The sequence below is a fragment of the Echiichthys vipera genome, assembly GCF_963691815.1.
Source record: "Echiichthys vipera genome assembly, chromosome: 11".
NCBI lineage: Eukaryota > Metazoa > Chordata > Actinopteri > Perciformes > Trachinidae > Echiichthys > Echiichthys vipera.
In genome coordinates, this window is record NC_139836.1 from 24,222,730 (window position 1) to 24,244,074 (window position 21,345).

At 41.7% G+C, this 21,345-nt stretch overlaps 1 protein-coding gene across 1 annotated transcript; it reads right to left on the reverse strand.

Annotated features, from left to right (window-relative positions):
* Window positions 1-1,143: 1,143 nt before the first annotated feature.
* On the reverse strand, window positions 1,144-20,558 carry desi2 (desumoylating isopeptidase 2). Its single transcript, XM_083923260.1, has 5 exons — window positions 20,458-20,558; window positions 9,502-9,574; window positions 9,195-9,288; window positions 6,490-6,631; window positions 1,144-3,012 (listed from the first exon to the last, which is right to left on the reverse strand). Exons 1-5 carry the CDS (start codon window positions 20,503-20,505, stop codon window positions 2,737-2,739), a joined length of 633 nt encoding a protein of 210 aa, XP_083779386.1. The 5' UTR covers window positions 20,506-20,558; the 3' UTR covers window positions 1,144-2,736.
* Window positions 20,559-21,345: the final 787 nt, after the last annotated feature.

Here is a 21,345-nt window from a genome sequence, read left to right on the forward strand (position 1 = left end):
TAAATTTGCCTAAAGGAAGAAAAAAAAAGTTGACTATAATCTCTTGAAGATGTGGCAATATTTCGGGTTTAAATACCTTGGAAACGGCTACTTTTGTTAAAATGGATCTCTCTCTTGTATCTGTGTGTTGGATGCAGGGGAACGGCCCAGTTGGCAGCTCCATGACACTAACCATCTTTAATACGTAAGTGTGCACACGGGAAAACAGAGCAGCACAGGCTCACATCCAAACATCCAGGCTGTAAACAAAAGCGCTTCTTTCTTTTTTTTTATCAAAGAGAAGAGTATAAAACTGCACTGCCAAAGTGCGCTCTTAGAAAGCTCTGTGGCGTGACTACTGCATTAGAAAAAGCAACGACGACTCAAAACGTAAAACGTGGGATAAAAAAGTTCAAAGGATTATTTTACAAAGCCTTTTGGAGTCCTGAGTTTATCGAACATAAACAAAACAGACAAAAAGGCCAAAATTCAGACATCATAGAAATACATTAAAGGATTAAAAATAAAAAAAACGACAGTTTACCTGCTTGTTCTCTGGTGTTTAGACGTCTGGTAAAACAGGTGAAATCGACTGAGAAATATGTTTTCAACACATCCACTGCTCGTTTGGGAGGACACACATTATGCAGCATATGTATTGTTGTTGTTGTTGACAGCATATACAGTTTAAAATGAGGTGCTCATCGTTTGGGAAAAGCAGCGAGTGTGAAAGGACTTAACGCTTGAAAAAAAGTATAAACGCTTGAAAAACAGCCTGTTAACACCAATGTGCATCATCCCTAACTGGACACAGATGTGAGGCAAGTGACTGTCTGGCATGTCAGTTAAAGAGGGTTCCCGTTTAAGGCCTTTGCTTCCCGCGCCTGTCGTCTTCAGACATTTATGTAGATTACAAACCGCTGCGGGCTGACATCATGTCCGTAATGTAAACGTGAACCTTGGATTACTCCGGTAAAGACAAAACTATTTTTTTTTGCTTTACGAAGATGAACACACTGACAACCGGGAGCAGTCCAGTACAACCACAGTCTTCTACTGTTGGCCACTGGAACACGTGTGTAAGTACCTTGCTCAAAGGCACCGTGGCAGTTGCTACTGAGAAATGATTCACTCTCCTTTACTCTGGGATTCAAACTCAGAACCTTCAGAACAAAATGCCTTCTCTAATGTGTATGTCACTGCCTGTCCTGCCACCTAATTCATACAATTTTAACAGTATTACATTATTGGTGAAGAACAATAGTTGCATTTTCATAATTATTACATCATGGGCTTCTTCATTGGATTAAATATTCTCGAATCACTTGTGGTCGTCCCGTGATGGGCAGGTAGGATTTAAGAGCTGCTACAGATACCCGACAACTGCTGACACGTATTTGACGTAAAAAAATAACAAAGAAAGGGACTTGGGAAGCAAAAAACACCGGGACTTGGACTGAACCTATCCAAGTTGGGATTCTCACCCCGTTTAGACACTGGTCCTGGATCAGTTTATTTGCGTCTATGTTGTGTTTGAGGAAAGTGAGGCTGATTGTAGTTGTAGCTCAAGTCTATCCAGCCTGCCTTGAGAGAACGATAATAACAAGGCTGAGGTCCTGATGTGCACACAGCACCTTGAGGCAAAGTGTATGGATTCCAAACTCCACCTGCTGCTTTCAATATTTCTACTGCCCACATATTTAGGACGTCTTCAGTCAGGACAGTTGACTGCAGTGTAAACATTTACCAGCCACGGATCAAATCATACCAGCGCTTGGCTAGTGGATATTTCAAACTACAAGAACAAGTCTAGAAGTTTCGGTTTCCCCTTTACATGGCATCAGATAGCAGATGTTCAGGATTTTGTGTCTTGATGTGGGGAAAACTACAACTATCATGAGTGTTGATACCAATACAGCAGTGCTTTAATGTCCACTACCTTCTCTAGATAAATTATGAAAACCCCCCTTAAGACATATTCACATTACAGCAGAAGAACGAGAAGAACTTGTGCTGCACCTTAACATTGTTTTTGTAACAAACCTGGTAGCCTGAAGAAGTAAAACTATCCAGTATTTCTTGAGAAAAATTATTAAAAAGTATTAAATTATAATAATTTGTTTCTTTCGTATCCTTTCAATCATCTGGTGACCCCTGAAGCTGCCGGTATCCTCCCTCACAAGGGCTTGTTAGACGGTCACATAGTTGTGGAAACATCGAAACGTCTAGGGTTACTTAAATAAAATCAGCTTGTTAAAGGTCAGTCGTGTTATATTATACACTGACCCAAACCCACGCTTGTTCTTCAGCATCTCTTCTCACTGGTTTTCACTACAACAAGCGGGGGATTAGCACCATCCGCCAACTAACTGCTGGTAAAATCTGGATGTGGCTGGTAAATTTTGAAACACTTTGGTGGGTAAAAAAACGCAAGTTTGCTGGTAAAATGATGAAAGAGATTTGAGGGAAATAGGAATTTTGTATGGGTTGTTGGAATCCATCAGCCACGTTCAGAAAAATGATCCCACCTTTGTCAGCGGCGAGAGTTCCTTTCTCTGCCCTGGATCATTTTAGACGTTTGCCTGACATTCTTACCAAGAGCAGGCAGCAGTTCAGTGCCTTGCTGGAGGGCAGCGTGGCAGGACTTTTGGCTGTAGCTGCACTCATCAGCTGCTACAGGGATTCTGTAACCTGACAGTCTATGTAACCACGAGTCCAGCCCACTTCCCCAAGTCTCCCAGCAGACCTTTGCAGCTTCTACCGGCGGGGCTGGTGGCGTGAATGACGAGGCAAGGAGGAGGGGCTGGAGGAGGAAGAGGGCGAGCAGGGCGACATGGATGCCAGGGAGGCTGAGGCAGCGGCGTCCTCGGCCTCCTCCAGCTCTCCTCCTCCGTGGAGCTCCTGGCTGACGCTGGACTGTAAGGCAGCCGGTGTCAGCCACTCTTTGGGCAGGCAGCTCTGGAGGAATGGCACGCAGGAGCTGAAGTAGGCCAGGCGATTGACCCAGCGAGGGATCTCCCTGCCACACAGAATCTGGAGGGGAGGAGACACGGCAAGGGAGAGGTGGAAGGTCTTAATAACAGCTATCACAAGCTTCAACAGTTTAATATCATCTTTATGGTTATATAGCACTTTTAACCAAAGCACTTCACAATTTCCCTCTCATACACACACACCCAGTGTATTTAAAAAGTGTGCCCCAGATATAAAACAAAGGCGGGGACTCGTTAACAGGTTTTGTAGTTGTGCTGGGTATTCATCAGAGACAAGATACACAACATTAAAGGGATTCATGTACTGTTTAACCAGACTTATTCTGCTGGGTGGCACATCAGTAATGCTATCAAAAACAAGACATAAAGCGTGATTCATTCAAATGGCCTTAATGGCTGGAAACACAAGCTTTTGTTATAACATGGAGGAATAATAATGAATGCAATATTCCTGTGGGGAGGAATAGATTAGATATCATTTGGTACCTCTTTTATGTACAGTACATATGTTTAATGTTATTGTATTTATGTTTTCAGGTACATTTTTAGTAGATGTTATACACTCACACAAATTAGATTATTTTTTTCACACTAATGTTACTGGTTTCAACAGAGACGATGTTAAAAAAAAAAAAAGAGAAGGTTTTATAGTGCAGTTTTGCGACAGAGCAGTTTACAAGCTTTAAATAAAACAAACACATTGCCAGACTTGAGGGAAGTAACATCGGCTGTAAAAGGGATGAATTATAGACAGTATCTGTGTCTTCTATTAACAAATATAAATCTAGATGAATGTGTCATTTCCTTTTTGCTTTGCAACCAAAAGGCTTCATGATCTACAAAAGTTACTCTCATTTCTGGTTTGTGAGTGTTTTCTAGGTCAGAAGACATCTGAGGGGCCGATCAGAGTCTTCCCGTGTTTTGCTGAGCTTGCTGTGGAATAAATTTGAAACAATGAATGCGTTACTGGAAAATACTTCCTGCCTGAGGTGACCCAAGTAAAAAGTATGTGAAAGTTCCTGGAAACCATACCTGACTTTCTACGTCTTGAAAAAATAAATAAATACCAAGACAATAAAAAAACTAGTGTTGTGGCGTTCGCGATCGAATCGGTTCTTTTAAATGGCTCTTTGGTATGAACAAAGGCAACCGAGTCATACTTAAGAACAGTTCTTTGTATAATGGTGCCCAAATGTCCCTGCATGCCCTAGATCTGCGGTGCTGGGTTCATGCTTGCTGGTGCAGGTGCTTCGTGGTATTTCCTTCTCCTCCTGTGGCTGTGACACTGACAGCAGCAGCAGCAGCAGCAGCAGCAGGAGGAGGGGGCGGGAGGATGCACAAACACAACTGACACTTTCACCAGACATGTGTGACAGGCAGCTTAGCAACCTTTGCCCCTCAAAAAAAGTATCAACACCTGCGGACTCAATTCATTCTACCTTAACTAACCAGAAAATGCTCGTACATGAGAAAGTCTGGTTTAAAGACCTTTAGAGTCTCTGGTGGATTTATCTCTCGCCTCGAGTCCTTCCCTTAACAGACTATCATGCAGGCACTGGCAGCAACACTGTCAAAGGGAGGGTTAATTATCACTTAGCTCGATCAGTGCTCTTACAGTATTATGAGATGAGTGGCTTCCAAGAAACCCAATGTTTCCCAGTCAAAGGCCTTCACAAGCTGCTGATACGATGCTTTTTAAGATGCGCACATGGGGGCAGAGGCTGTGCATTTGCTTTTTATCCATAAAAGAAGTTGATTTAGGATTGTGTGCCATGTCATATGTAGCCAACATATGATACTAGACTAGCGTGTATACTTTGTTTAAGCTGCAGAAACGTCCTCAGCTTCTTCAGAGATGAGTGTGCATTGAGAGCAGGAAACCCAATCTCCCTGACTTGCCCTGATGATGCAGATAATCTCACAGATGAATTCACAAATGAGCACCGCTCACAGCCTGAACTAGGGAAGAAGCCTACTTCTACCACTGCTACTAGAAAACCACTAATCCATAACAAAAAACAAACACCTGGTCTAGTATTTGCCTGACAAAAGACCTGTAGCTGTTCACACTGCAGTCAAACATATTCAGAAATACTCATTTAAGCTAACAAGACAAGCTTTCAAATCACCATAGGGAGCTTTTTGTGGCAGACACTCAGTGAGATTCAAGACAAAAATAGGAGAGAGGAGGAAAGAAACACAAGAGAGAAAATAGGCGTGGCGCTCCTCTTCAATCGCTATACCTTTCTTCCACTAAACCTACATTCATTGATTTTTTTTTTGGCTTCTTGGGAGCAGTGCAATAAGCTGCAAACACATTGACATTTTAACACCTTATAAAGTTGGTCTAGCGCGCACACTTATTACACAGAGATATATTAGCATTCATTTAGAGAGGAGGTTCTACTCACCAAGTATATTTGCTCTAATTTAGGCTCTGTCTTGCCCCTGTTTTGCCCTTTATCAACTCAGACAAACTTTAGTCTCTTTAGCTTCTAAATGTTCCACCACTGCTTTCAGTAAACAATAACCAAGCTATTGAGACTGAGCCACAACAATAAAGTTGCAGAGAAAAGAGCAGATTGAAGAGGAGCAAAAGTTCAGTATCTAACAAAAGTTACATTACCACAAAAATAAAAATAAAAACTCATGCCTCTCTGAGAATATATCTGATTGCTGTAATGCACTTTTAAGAGTCAAAATGATGTTCTAACTTGATGTTCTAGCTCTATAACTAATACACCACAGCGACATAAGGACAGGAGGAGCTGGGGATGGAACCCTCAACCCTGTGATTAGTGGATGACCTTGCTGTTCCTGTCTGTCTCTCAGATGAACAACAGCGCTGTGAACAGACAATCTATTTACACAATGAGACAGAGCTAAAGGGCTGAAAACCACAACAAACCGTCTCTATGGAGAATGAGTTGTTATGCTTGATCTTTCAAAGCTGCGACAATCCATCTGTGTCACGTTCCCCTCTGCCTCTCTTTAGGTCAACCTCACATGTTAATGGAATTACAGTAAACATGAGAATCAAAATCCTGTTTGTTATTGTCCAGATTCTTGTGTACGTGTTTTTGATTTTGTGTCATCATACTGAACTCTGCATCTTTACATGCGGTATGTACAACTGTGTACGTGTAGTATCAGTGAGTGTGTGAGTGTGTGTTTGCCAGCTGGCTCTGCATGTCTGGGCTTGTATCAGTGTGTTTTAATCCCCATCTCAGTGCTAGATGCTAACTGTAAGACTCCCTTGCTCATTAGTCACACCAGGATAAGCCGATTGAAAGCACACGCGCACACATGCACGCACGCACGCACGCACGCACACACAAACTTAGTTCAAGTGATTACACTTACAGCAGGAAAGACAAAATCATTAATTTAACTGAGTGAGTTTTTGTTCTTCCTGCAACTCATGTCAGCTGAGTTCAGTTAAACAGCCAAAATGGTGCAGTGCTGTAGTGTGTGTGTCTGTGTGTGTGTGTGTGCGCGTGTGCGTGCGTGCACCTACCTCTGACAGTGCTGAGGAGAAGTGGTTGCAGTTCTTGTGCATGAGGTGGTAGGCGTTGCCTTTGTACTCCTTCCCCATCTCCTCCACAATCCGCTCCACATCCTCCTCTGTGAAGTCTGTGCTGCCCAATACTATGGCTTCTCTACAGAGACGGGTGGGGAGAGGGTGCAGAGGCAGCCGTTATTAGAAATGATTACTCACTGACAAAACATAGACAACTTCAGACGTTTTGTTTAAAGCTCTTTGCGCAACAAATGGGCTTCACGCAAGAATGACTCACAAAAGCAGCTTTGTTCAAGCCATTTAGGAGAATTTGTGGTCCAGACCTGTTGTGCAAGTCATATTTGGTTTTCTCCACAGAGTTAGGAATCATATGCCTTAATTTCATGGTGATCCATCCCATAATTGTTTGGTTTATGTATGGATACAGAAAGACTGAGAAATAACCCAAGGTATGACCTGTAAAAGCGAAGAACACTTTTCTCTAACATGGTCCCTGATGGAAAAGGACATACAACATATATCGTTAGCAATATGTTAATGCCATGTTATGCAACTAACATGACTAAAAGAAAAAGTCATAACATGCTGGAATGACAATTGCAAGATCTATTCAATAAAGTGTCACAAGCTTTCACTTGCTTTGTCTCTATAAAATCTAAAGGAAACAATATCTTGATGCTTTGCGCTGGGAGAGCGCTTGACTCGCTCTGCATTTTGCAGAGAGACATCTCAGTGGGTGATATGCAGGCATTTGTCCCAGAAGATCCATGCTTATGGTCTAGTGGCCTGCATGGAGACAGCAAATGTGTAGCGTGTGTGCCAGAGTCTGTCTAAAGCCACAGGGCAGATCAACTAGAGCAGAAGTAATACACAGCAGCACAGTAGCTCTGCGTAGACACACACAAACACAAACGCAGACCCTGGGCGGATTCTGGGAATCCAAAAAACGTAGGGAACAGACTAGACGCTCTGCTGTCTCACCACCACAACATATTTGAATTCAACTGCAGTAAAAAATAAATACGTAAAGTAAGAGAATAGCCCAAAACTACACCGATGTGGGAGATTTCTGCGGTTAAGCTAAATAATCTTATTTTTAGCTCAACACCTTTGACACTGTGGGTTGTATGTGCCAACGGGCTGAAAAATCCTGAACTTGTTATTATCCACCTTTTAGTTATTTACATGCAAGACCAAAAAAAATGTAAGAAACATCAAACAATATACTGCAGTCCAGTACAGCAACACAAACTACAGCCTTTAAAACATCCATATAGTTGAATCATAAACAGAACATTATAAGCTTTGTGCAGGGGACTTTCTCCATTTTCAAAGATGCTGCATGCAGTGTTACATAAGGGCCGAGGCAAAATTTGACTTTCTTTCTTTTTACTTTAATTCCACTTTTTATTTTTCTGTCACGCTTTTTTCTCACTCGGGACAAGTCAGCTGCCGCAAACCATGAGGGAAAAAAAGTGTGAAATCCTAATATGTCACATGCTGTACTCTCCATCCACGTATTTTTATCTCTCTGTCCTGAAGCCGCAGGAACCAGAAGCCCTCATTACAGGAAGATCCCAGCTCCCTGACTGACTGGTTGACAGGACACAGAGAACAGTGCTGGAATCTCGAACAAATTAATGATGTTTGGTTCAGTGGGCGACTCATGACCCAAACACTATTAAAGGTTTATGGTGCGTGACATCAATGTGTTTATGTTTAATTGTCAAGCTGAGGCGACTTACAGACAGACTGCATGCAGCGTGTATGACTGGGTGAATAGCTGACTCACTAGATTACTCATTATTATAAATGCACTCAGGAAATCATGCTTTTAAATCTGCGATACATGCAGAAGGTCAGTTATCACTTCAGAGTTCCTCCTGACTTTACATTTTAAACATGTCTTTCTTATTTTAACTCTATTAGTGATTGAATATACTGCATTTTTGTATCAGTGTATGTTTGCGTTGTACAAGAGAGGAGGGACATTCTCACAGTGCCAAACTGTCCGAATTTAAAAATAGTCAGATGTTCAGCGGTGGAAATATGTAGACTTCTAGAGGCTACTTTCTGTTTGTTTCAGTTTTAGTCAGACTTTGAAATGACTTTAAACACAATGATGCTTCGTTATGTGTAATTATCTCTCCTATCATCCCACTGTTCTGCTGTCATGAGGACAATTTCCTCATCTGAAGTCTCTTTCAAGTAAAAAAGAAAATGCATTAGAAACACGGCTGTGTATACACGACAAAAAAAAAAGCATTCTCCAGGAAAATCTAGTCGGGGACATCATCTGATCTCCTGCCCTGATAGGGAAACTGGAGAAAAACAGTTGTTACATAAATGCATGAAAACGCACTGACTGACGACATTAGTGATGGACCCAATGAATTACTCAGTTGCTATCTCATTGATTACTGAGCTATGTAGCCGACAGACTGACAAACGTGAACTTTGACATACTGACTGAACGAGGAGTGGTTGTATGACAGACGGACAACTAACACACAGACTGACTGGTAAAACAGACTAACAATAAGCCCAATATCTGACTAGTTAACTGGCTTGCTGCGAGCGGTTTGACCAGTCGCTACCAAGCGGGGTGACTGACATGGAAAAATGCTGGATGCATATTTTGGGAAACAGAGAAATAAACATCAAATGTATGTGCATGCAAACACCAAATATGTCATACTTACTTGAACTTAAAGGTCTCGCCGAGTTCGGTTGCATCACCTGGTGTAATCTCAAAGATCCCTGAGAATGGGTACGGGTGTCCGCCATAGGCAAACTCTAAACACACAACATTAAACAACATGAGTCCAAACCATTCTCATGCAAAAGTCTCTTTGTGCCAATGAAACAACTATAAGTCATTTTTTTGCCAGACATGCTTAATGTATGTATTTTTTTCCCAGTGTTAAATTAAAAAAAGCATCCGTTCTGAAACACCATCCACAGGAAGTCAACTGATCTATGTGGTGTCATGTTTCTGGGTAATCTTACCTCTTCCGTAGATCTCAATCCCTGAGTGAAAGACTCCGATGCCCAGAGTGCTCGTAAACTCATTGATCCAGTACTGAGGAGAGAAACGGACACAATAAAATATCTGTTGTTTATGTTGTTTACACTGCCTGGATGGACAGTTTTATCATGTTGCATTTAGGGACTACTCAAAATAAACAGTATGTCACAGAAACATTTATTACACTTGAATTTGTCAACAGCACATGTCCACAATATTCCCACTAATTATTTGGGATGTTTTCTGCTTTCATCTAAATATTAAACCATTAGTAGACGACTAATGAAAAATAAAAAATAAAAAATAGTGAACAAGCGATAGTCACAAACCAACAACCATCATGAGCTGAAAAGTGTCTGATATTGTTTTGTTGATGTTGACAGACTACACAGTCAGCTATCATCAATGAATCGAGACAACTTTCGTTTCAATTAATCCTTTATAAAATGTTCCCAAGATCAAGGATCAAGAAGCTGATTTGATCCAAACAACAGTCCAAAATGCAAATAAATGATGATGTAAAAGAGAGAACAGCAGCAAATCATCACATTTGAGAAGCTTTAACCTATAAATATTTAGTATTTAAGGAATTGCTACTTTATCAATTTTCTTCTGATCAACTAATCAATTGTTTCAACGCTTAAAGGAGCAAAAAGCGAAATCGTTCACCCCTAGGTTTGCTGTTGAACACTGCCTGTAGACCAAAATAAAGTGTGCCATTAGCCACACCTCCCTCCGCCTACGCACGCACGCACGCGCGTGCGCACGTACACACATGCGCATGACTCATCTGTGGGCGCAAATAATATCTATAATGAATGTAGATGTAAATGTTAACCTAAGCGCTAACATTAGCTAGGCTTGCATAGCACAGACTACCTGTAATTGATCACAATGCAGTTAAAATAAATGATCCATTTTTGTCGTTACAGGCGTCAGAATCAAACGACTGGAGCTGTGTTCAATGAAAACTGCCGTTACAACAGACATGTACATGTTTGCTTTCTGAATTGTTCACAGTTCTTTGATTTTCTGAAAGGAACTGTGTATAATTATTGTGCATAACTGTGAATAAAGATTTTTAAAAAAACAACAATGAAATACACAAATTCTAAAATCACAACATTTTTTAAAAGCATGCAATAAGTGGTGCCGGTTCTAAATCAGCAAAGAGGAACCAGTTCTCCTGGACGAGAGCCGGTTCTTTGGCTGTCGAAACAGGAAGAACTGGATCAAGATTGGGCCCCGGCTCTGAACCGGCCCTCAAAAGGTCTTGGTTGAAAAGAGGTATCTCGAGAGGAGACGTCGCTTCACATGAATGCACATGAACACGCGGCCGGACCAGCTTGTAAACATGAGGCTGGAGATCAACACAGAGAGCGGCTGTGTGACATCATCCTATACTCCAGTTGAAAACACACCTCTCGTTCATCACGTAGAGATTTTTTTAATTCCTTTGGTCTAGAAATAATGCATTTCTGCTTACTGCTCCTTTAACAAACCCCTGCATAAATAAACATAATTTTTTTTTCCTTTTACATGAAATGATCTGAAATGTATGACGTCTGAAACAACCATCAATGCAATTACAGCACAGATGGAAGCTGAAGAGGCAATAAGCTCTGTGAGCCTCTGATGTTTACACAAGATCCTTTATACACACACAAACACAAACACAAGAAAGAGCATACAAAATCAATAAGTGCAGCAGCAGCAGTGATGTCTTCATCTTTTCAGTGGCATGTCTGTCTCACATCCTGCGGATACAAGGCGATTGGCCAGGCTGTTGCTAGGCAGAGTTTGTTTGTGTGAAAAAGGTCTGTTAGCGCAGGGGAATGGGGTAAGAAGATTGATTTGACAGCTGAGGGTGCCAAATACTAACTCAGTAAATCTATAATATATTAGCATACATTTTTATACTGACTTTTGAACCAAAAATCACTCACATAAACAATATTCCATATAAAACGTGCTTGGTTCAGCTACAGCTGCCTTTCTACACAAGCTGCACACAAACAGTCACACCCATGTCTGATGCTGACGTGACAATGACTGAAAATATTGCGGGAAATCCATTTTTTCCAAACCAATAATGAAAAATAATCAATAGTTGCAGCCCTATCAGCTAATGTTTGTGCTTGCTAAATACTTTTAAGATTAACTGCTTATCAAAAATGATTTACAATTAATTTCAAGTTGATCAAATAATAATAAAACTGATTAATAGTTTCAACCTTAGTGATGACTCTAGTGTCAGAGGATGAGTCGTGACAGGTCAATAACATGTTGTTTTCCTTCCACACCACCCCTTCACACCAATAATCCCAGAATATGATCTTGATGCAGACAATCTAAACATCAAACTGATCACCCCCTTTTTCTCCAGGAGCAAGTGGGTATCATGCACACTGTGCACAGTCAAAGTCTCCCCTAGTACCCTTTGCAAAACACATTCAGGCGCCTGATAACCACAACAATCTCTTTAAAGACTATTCTCCTACTTCTTATCTAGCGTCAGAATCCGTGGCGGCTCTCCGCGCATTGTCTGTCAACAGTTTAAACCCAAATTGTGATCATAAAATGTAATTAGCACACCGTACCGCCCTGCAGCTGTTTGCATTTTGTTTCAGACAGAGCAGGTGTGATGAGTTTTTTTCTCCTTTTACTGTAGAGGTTCAGGGTGACGTGGACGTGTTGCACATAATGTCAGCTGTTATACTGACGGTACGCAAGTGTCCCCTTTCTGACTTAAGCAGAAACATGAGATGCAAATTGTGAAGGGTAATCTAACCAGGGTGAGCAGTAAAGTGAGTTCACTGAATGGCTAAACTGTGGCCACTGTGATGGATTATCTATCTCAATGAAGTTTTGAGTCTCTAAGAAGTTTATTTTCATACTGTACATGGATCGAAAATATGGCAGGGAAGATAATCAAGCATTAAAAAACGAGAGAAAAGACTTGATGCTGATATTAAGAACATGCACTAGGGTGAAAACATAATAAACATAGGTTTGCATGTGACATATCCACAGTAAATCCACAGCATCAAAGTAAAAACTCCCATGAACTTCCTGCATCTTCAGCAGTGACCTCATGCTGCACCAGTGGGTGTAACTGAAACTTCCTGTCTTTCTACCCAGTCTATAAACGCAAACAGCCTCTCTCGACCTACCAGCCCATCGGTTTACACTTAAGATTGACTCCTCAATGGTCCGTTTCAACTGAAAATACATTAAGGAAGTAATAAAGCCATTCCAAGGGAGCTTTCAAGGGAATTATCTGTTTGTCCTCTGCTGTGACACCACTTTGTGTGATGGATGTATTCTTAAATACTACCGAAGAACAAGTCAGTCGCACTGCTAACTCTAAACTACTGTGATGCATTATAAGGCACACACAATTAACTTATTTTGTCCTCAGAACTGAACTGAAAGTAAGCACAATCCTGTGAATTATATATTTCTTTTTGCAAAACTGAATGCTGTTCATTGCCTTCAAGTAACTTCGATGAGCAAAACAAACAAAAGCGGCCTTGAGTCAAAGTAGGTAAAGAGTCTGTTGAGTTGACTGGGCTCTCTTCATCCCCTGATCTTCTCCAGTGAGGAAGGAGAAATGAATGTGTGTGCGCTTGGACCGCATTTCTATTCCTGGTCATTTACAATATTCAACGCATACGCAGACACAAGTTTATCGAGGGTAATGAATGACTCATTAAGATTTAGATATTTATGTTGAAAAATAATCAGCAACTATTTTCATAATCGATTAATCGTTAAAGTAATTTTTCATTCGAAAATGTTGGAGGATGCTGTTTTCAGCCTCTCATATGAGGATTTCCTGCTTTTCTCTGTTTTTATTTCATATTTAACTGAATACATTTGGGTTTGGGACAAAACAAGACATTTAATAGACCAAACGGCTAACTGATTATTCGAGAAAATAATCTGCAGATTAATCAATAATGAAAATAATCGTGTCATTTTGACAAATAAATGCAGTAACTTCAAAAACAGAGGAAATAAATGACTTCTGAGCCAAAATGGTTTCCTTGCACAACATCTCCGCCCAATGTCTCACACTGCACACTGACCTACATAAGACTAAGTGAATGGTTTTACAGGGGAAATCCCATATCAGATCCACTTAAATGAACCTCAGAAGATCTTCCCCCTCTAGTTTTGTCCGACATCGACCCCAAGTCAGCTTATCATCATTTTAGAGAAAATGAGCTCGGGTGTATCACTGAGGGCCAAGTAAGTATTGGTCACAGGATTTCTCAACTGACCTCCCCGTCACATTAAGATAAATCATGTTGTTCCAGGAGGATCAACATGTTGTCCAAAAACTACTATCATAACTAACATCTCACCATGTGATTTTTAACATTGCCATTGGCACAGATCATTGCTCACATCAGCTGATTTCCTCTTCAGATTTTTGGAGGAGAGGGGAAGAAACGGCATTATTAAAATAATTTTTTTGTATCAGTTTTGTGCTGGTTTCTCTGAGCCCAGAAATAATACCCATCTGTGTTTACAACAGCTGGTTCTCAAAGACTGAGGAGACGCCGTGGCTGCTATAGTCTGCTGGCTTTAAACCGTCTGCTCAGAAGTTTTGACACTGCCTTTTCAAAGAAGCGAGAGCTTTCAAGTGTTACGGTGCAGAGACCCCAAAAAGCCACAACTGTCTTCATACAAAGGGAACACCTTAAACATGAACACAAGCTTATTCCGCAGTTGCACAAACTCTAAACCCCTGGAGTACAGTGTCAGTTAGACGCCTAAAAACATTACAGTAAAAGCAGGCGCAGGATGAGTCTGTGTGTGAAAAAAATGTAAGTAAACTAATCTGCAAGTTTAGTACGCTACTCCCCCTCCCCTCAGTGGTGCAATAAGACTATTATCTGAGCCCTGATTACCTCAAAAGCTTGTTAAAACCTGCCTCCGCCACAGCGCAGAGAGCGCGCTCGGTGTGTGTATGTGCACGTACATTTGTGCGTTTATAAATGAATGAAAAACAGAAAAGGGGAGGGCGGGAAAGAGAAATGGATGGACGAGGAGTAACTGGGTGCTGCAGTCAAAGCCTGTATACTTAATCATCCCACTGTAGTGCAGTGGAGTCATTTTCTCCGCTCAAGGATTATAATGTCTGCCAGTGTAAAATAGGATAATTAGCAAAGAGATATAAATGTCTGTAGTTAAAGCTTTAAAACTCTGTAGCGTACAAATGCGGACTGAAACCAAACCAAAAACACAAATTAAGGGAAGGAAACGGCTCCAAGCCACAAGCTTAACTCTGGTACATTTTTACTGTTCTGCAATTAATAGTCTGCTCTAAAGTCAGCTCCTCTCAGCCGATTTCTTCTTCGCCTGTCATGGTCCTTAGACTGTTAATCAAAAACTTAATTTGGGACCCTGCACTAAAATTAGAGAGTCCTGCCTTAATGACTTGATTTACTTCTGTCATTAATCCCCAAACTGAACTGTGGAAATGTTATGGATGTTGCAGAGCTGATGAAAGCAGTAAAGCAGTAAATCAGTCAAGCGCAGGGAGCTTGTCGGGCAGCCGATGTTCCAGAAGCAAAATACCAATTTATTTTTGGTAAAAAACATGGGGATAGCGCGTTCCCTTATAAAAGGGGGCAAAGTTATGCAAAGGTAAGGTTTGCATATCTTTCAATATTCAATATCTTTCACTGTCCATCTGTACCGTGCCCAAAGACCGTACTACGCCTAGGCCCGGTACGCTTGGCGGCTGCGGCCCGTTTGGGAGAGGTGCACGATTGCACATGTACGAGCACGAGCACGAGGCCTACGGCGGTTCTGACGTCATTTTGTGCACCTGTTAGAAGGGACCATGCCCGGACATTTAAAACAATGGCGGAAAAAGGGTCACGTTGGTGTGTTGCGGAGGTGGAGTGTTTACTGCAGATTTGGTGGGATGAAAATGTTCAAAAACAGTCAGACAAGACGCACAAAAACTCTGAGGGCTATGGAAAAAATGTTCACAAAGCGACGCATCACGATGACGTCAATCAATGTGTCTGATGTGTTACACCATGATGACGTATAGGCAGCAAGAAGCATTTGCGGGAGGCCCAGGCAGTGTGAGTACAAACGGGCCGCGGGGGCAAAGGGAGGGGGGACAAGTACCCTTAAGCAGGGGGCACGGTACGGACGGACAGTGTGAGTGCGCCCTAACTTACCAAACAATGACTGATGCACACGACATGATGCAACCCGAGATATTGAAGAGATAGCAACTTCAGTATTAACTAAGTTTAACACCTCAATGCAGTCTTATTATAACTCTTACCTGTATTTCTGTATTGAGTAGGATTTTCTTTCATTATATCTCTCTGTCTTGACACTTAGTATTAGACTTCTCTTTATCGATTCTTTGGGAGGACTCCTACAAGGAAATTGAGATTCCAGCAGCTTACAAAAACACAAGGGAGGTATAAAAAAAATACAGTATGGGATAACCAATAAACTCTTAACTAAATAAGTACATAAAGTATAAAAAACAATAAACAGTAAGCAATAAACTCTCCGTCAAATATATATGAGGTAGATGTAAGAATACAGGTCAAATAAAATTCACGGAAAATAGTCAGATAAGTTAAATGTAGTGGAGATGTATCAGATAAAATATGTATGACTGTATATGAAAGAAATGAGCAGTAAGATTAAACTATTGCACTTAAGTGGTGGATAAAGTTATTGCACAAAGAGAAGAAGAAGATAAGTGTCCAGGTGTGTAAGAGTATATTATTAACTGCACAGTGAGCGGCTCCCACTCCTTCCCTTCTGTCCTCTTTATTCCCTCCTGAGGAGAGAGGAGTTGTAGAGTGTGACACGTTACCTTGTAAACTAGATGACAAAAAATTTCATCATAACTGATGCATGTCCCTAACTGGTCCAGAGCAGCATCCACAGCCAAAACACAGAACACCACAACCTGCTCTGCTGTGTATCTGGCTACATGACGGTGCTGTTAAACCTAATACCCTAACACACGCGCACATATACAGTAGACCACAGTGGTGGCTGGCAGGCAGACAGGTGGTGTGCAGATAATGCCGTCTCATTAGAGCAGCGCACTAAAGCACTCAGTGCTGGCCAGGAAATCCACTTAGCAGAGATGGGAGCAGAACGGCAGGGAGGCCCTGACCGAGTGGGAATTGTGGAAGAAGAAAATGATGGTGGTGGTGGTGGTGGTGGTGGTGGTGTGGGAGGTCTGTAGTGTACTTGTGTCTGCACAGATATTCCTGAAATTCACGTGACATTATTGATCCTCAGATGCAAAAGTGTAATTTGTCTTTTCAGCAGTCTTTTGGAGTAAATGTTCAGTGTCTTGCTTACACCAAAGGGCAGGCAGATTCCCATCTTGCCCAAATGACAGATGCTCTCACCATGACTCCCCGCAGCCCCCAAGCAAGCTGCACTTCAGTTAGCTCTCGCTGCTGCTGTTTTTTTTAAATGGTGTGAACCAGTGTGTGTCACTGCTGTCTTGACCTCTGTCTTAATCTCATCTCTGCAGTTGCCTGACTTCCTCTTAGACGAACAGCTAGTCATCGAACCAGTCGCTTAACTGGTCATTAAGCCATAAATAAGGTCCTGTATCGTGAATTCTGTCAGTCCAGTCCAGCGTCATCAGAAACACACTGCTGTGGCAATAAAAAAATGCACATTCCTGGTACAATAACGTTGGAGTAATTAGTCTCCAGGTTCAGCTTCGAAACTGTAAGAATTTGGTGCTTTTATTTGTCTTATGCATAAAGGAGAGGATTAATGCCACTTTTAACGGTCTGTACGTATGAAGCTATAGCAAGGAGGTGTTGGCTTAGCATAAATACTTGAAGTGGGCTAGCGCGGCTCTCACCAAAATAAAAAAAAACACACCTCTAAAGCTTGGTTAACGCATTCTACTGTTTGTTGTTTGTTTAATCCGTAACAAAAAAACTGAAAAATAAAAAAGCTGTGATTTTACAGGGAACTGAGCCCTGTAGGTATTTGTTGGTGCATCGCAGCCCGGTGCAGTAACTTCTTACATACTTGAGCATGGCATCAATCTCCTCATCTAAATGTCAGCAAGAAGGTGAATAAGGCCCTGATCAGAAAAAGCATGATTTAGCAGCGTGGGGTGGTTTTTTGTTTTCTATGACATGAAGCATTTTTTCCGGTAGTGCCCTGAACGACTCAAGCTGAAAAAACTTCAACTCAAGAGAGGAAAAGCGCCTGAGGGAGTGGGTTGTGCGCCTCACATGTTGAAGGTTACAGGTCTGATCATGGTCTATGCATATTTCCCAAATTGTCCAACTGCTCATTTAACCCTATTCAATCGAGAGGTGATCAGTCACTGTCGGCCTGCAAACGTGAGTCACACTGTTAGTCAGCCACAAAATGACTCAACTAGCAAATCATCCAGCACTCACTGGAATGTATCTATATGTGCCTCAGCTGCCTTTGAGCACCCTCAACCCCAGTTCTTTTGTTTCCTGTAGGTCAGTTAACCGACCAGCAGACAGCAAGTCTACCAGTCAGTCAGGGAGCAGTCCGCAGCAGTTAGCCCGGAGCAGTTAGCCCGGAGCAGTTAGCCCGTCTCTTTTCCTACAGTACTCAGATCAGAACAGCCGAATCAATAAACAGTGTTTAAAGTAGAAGAATGAATTGATGGATGGATGGATGGATGGATGAATGGACGGCAGCGATTGCCTTACTGTCTTCAATGAGCAATATACCACCACTGCAAACAGGCCAAACATCATATCCTCGCAGTAGCATTCATATAAATACACAAACGCCACAAATGTGCAGTCGATCTGCATGCACAAGCACAAACCACAAAATTCCTTTACAATGTGCTCATTTATTCTGTCTCTCGCGGACACACACACACTCTGACATACTCATTTAAAAAGCTTAACCTCTCAATATACCGTAGATAACAACTTAAGCATCAATGAACAGAAAACACAAAGCCGGCAACTACAAATTCAAGTTACACACGTGTGCGTATTAGATATGTATGAGTAGCTTTTGTAAGCCTGTGCATGTGAAAGTGTGCCAAGGCCCCTGCAGCCATTCACATGGATGGAAGTGAGACAGAGATAAGAGCCCTTCAGCCTTTACTGAGAAGACACTAATGTGGACTGCAAGTCAAGTGGAAAACATGAGGAAGTGAAAGAAAGAGGGGGAGGAGAGAAGAAAGAGAGGGGAGGGAGGGAGGAAATGAAAAGAGTTAGGGATGAGAGGAGACGAGGAGATGAAAGAGTGATCGAAGGAATGAAGGTATGAAATAAAGATAAGAAGGAAAGGAAGTAATTATTGGGATAAATATGGGTAGGAACGGCCTCTTATGCTACTATAGATAACACACTGCACTACTTTTTTCTATAAGACAACACGCAGATCCTCAAAGGACCGTTTAATGACTGCAGCTCTCAGTGGTAATCCATTGAAAACCGCCTTCAACCTTCTGACCTCGGGCCTGAGATAAGTTATTGACCATCAGCTAAAAAAGGAACATAACAGCAATGAATCGGATTAAAATACGAGTAAAACGGGAGCAGGAGATACACAATCTTTTCTAAAGATTAGATCTTCATGTGGAGTTAGGGATAAAATGATCTCTTTGATATCTTCTGGGTTTATATACAAAGTACGGGGGTGGTGGAAAAGGAGATTATATAATGAAGAACAAAAGCCCTGAGAAGATTTTTGGGCAATTTGCGGTTTTCCCGGCAAAGAGTCCATGCACATTAAGTCAAAAAACCCTGCCTCTGCTTGTTTCATAACCCCTAACGAGGCAAACCCCATTGTAAGTGTGAGCTGTCCGCCACAGGCAATCCATATCAAATCAATGCTTCATCAACCTATCAGTCACTTTCCAGCCCCCCTCCCCGCTGATTCACTCCTGTCCGGTGACAGCATAGTGACTCAAATTCAGCCCCATCCGCGAACAAAGGCATATACATTTTCCTCCCCTGCAGTAAATGCAATCTGGGTGAAACTGTCGGCTTAGTTTCACATCCACTTGTGGTTTAAGGCAGTTTGGGTTTGAGTCCCCAATTTTCCTGTTTTTGCCCGAGTTAACTGAAATCCTAAGCGAGACTACGGTTTGTTTACAGACTGACACGGTTGAATATTGAATATAAAAGAAAGCAGTTAAAGGATCGGCGACTCCTTGGATCACCATGTTTTAACTGAGTCACTATTCTGTATGAATAAGTCCAGCAAGGACTAGTTTTGCTCCACTCCTGATATGGAAACCCAATATTGTCAATGTCACATGCGTTAAGCAGAGTGTGGTCTTTACCTAGTCCTGAGATAACTTCTGTTATGATTTGGCACTATAAATAAAACTGAATTGAATTGAATTGAATTGTGTTTGTGAGTCAGGTATGGGTTTCAAGATTTTTTATTTTGCTTTTTTACTTTTTGAGCTGCTTCACATGGTCCCATTAGAACACACTGTGTTTATATGTCTTCTGGCACTGTATGGAGTGTGTTGCACTGAGCACACCAACAAACTCCTTAACATGAAACTCATTAAATTATCTGAAAAGCCTAAAGTCTAGCCAAAGGCGCTTGATGTCATTGACACTTGTTTTACTTGTGATTATGCCCCTGTCTAAAACTGAGGACTGGAGTCATTTCAATAGGTGAAAGTGGAATAAAATCAGCAGTCTGTTGCTGTGAGTGTATGCCGAATTAAAGAGTGGTTCATACTCATTTGAAAAAACACCTTCAGTCTTTGATGTTCATCTTTGCAGGCTACTGAGAACAAACGCAACATTAAATTCATTTTTTTTATAATGGAGTTTGGCGTGACGCGTAAAATCCAATACAAGCATTGAAGCATAGAGCATGAATAAAGTGGCTTAGAAGTGATAAACACATCCATCTTTCATGCTCTCTTCCTAACCACTTACCATATCATAGACGTTCAGGATGATCGGCTCGTTTGCCATCACTGGCATCAGGCTTTTGTCCCCCCCCTACGCCTCTTCTTCTCTGCGGGTCTTCCTCCTCCGCACACCCCCCTTACTCCTCCTGCCTCTGGGAGCGAGATCCAAACTCTCCAACCTCCGAAAATAGACCTCACTCCTCCCCTTGTTCCTGGCACTTTCTTTCACGGCGGATGATCAGCTTGATAATTCAAAATTCACAGCCCGGTGTGAAGAAAACGTTTCAGCTCCGAGGATGTGTTTACCGTCCAACATCTGACTTGCTAAAGCCGTTCAGCTACCGAGGTCGGAGTGAAAGAGCGGACTTTACAGAGGGAAATGTGTCCTCTAGGAGACGCGTTGGTACGGAAAAATCGCAAATTCATTTTCCCGAACGATTAATTTTAGAAAAATGACATAATGCTGAGGTATCAAAAACCGAACGTCCTCATTGAGAATGACTTGCTACTCCCTTATTAGCTAGCTAACGGTAGCGCTGGAGCTGAGCAGGCAGGATGCGACTGCTGTTGGGAGAAAAATTGGACGGTGAGAGTGGGCGAGCAGAGCGGTGAGATGACTCCACGCTCGATTAATCAACCTTTGCTATGAGCATTATGGGTAATGTAGTCCTTTACCTGGAACTAACCCAAAAAGAGGAAAATACACTATGTAGACACAGTAATGTGGACACACTTTAGTGTATATGTGGTGTGGTGACTGTTTTCAATAGTCCAATAGACAATTTCATTGTTCAATGTATAAATATGAATAAATAAATAAAATATTTCCTATTTTCCTTGTTGCAGTGTATGTGAATGACACCAACTGACAGGAATTTAACAATGATTGGTTGTTGCCTAGCAATGGAATTCC

What these genes read in the sequence shown, in the direction of transcription:
- desi2 (XM_083923260.1), bottom strand. Translation starts at nt 20,505, where the DNA reads ATGCCAGTGATGGCAAACGAGCCGATCATCCTGAACGTCTATGATATG. An exon ending in GATTGAGATCTACGGAAGAG is followed by an intron (nt 9,289 to 9,501) that starts GTAAGATTACCC and finishes TTGTGTGTTTAG; the next exon opens with AGTTTGCCTATGGCGGACAC. An exon ending in TCTCCTCAGCACTGTCAGAG is followed by an intron (nt 3,013 to 6,489) that starts GTAGGTGCACGC and finishes CCTCCCCTCCAG; the next exon opens with ATTCTGTGTGGCAGGGAGAT.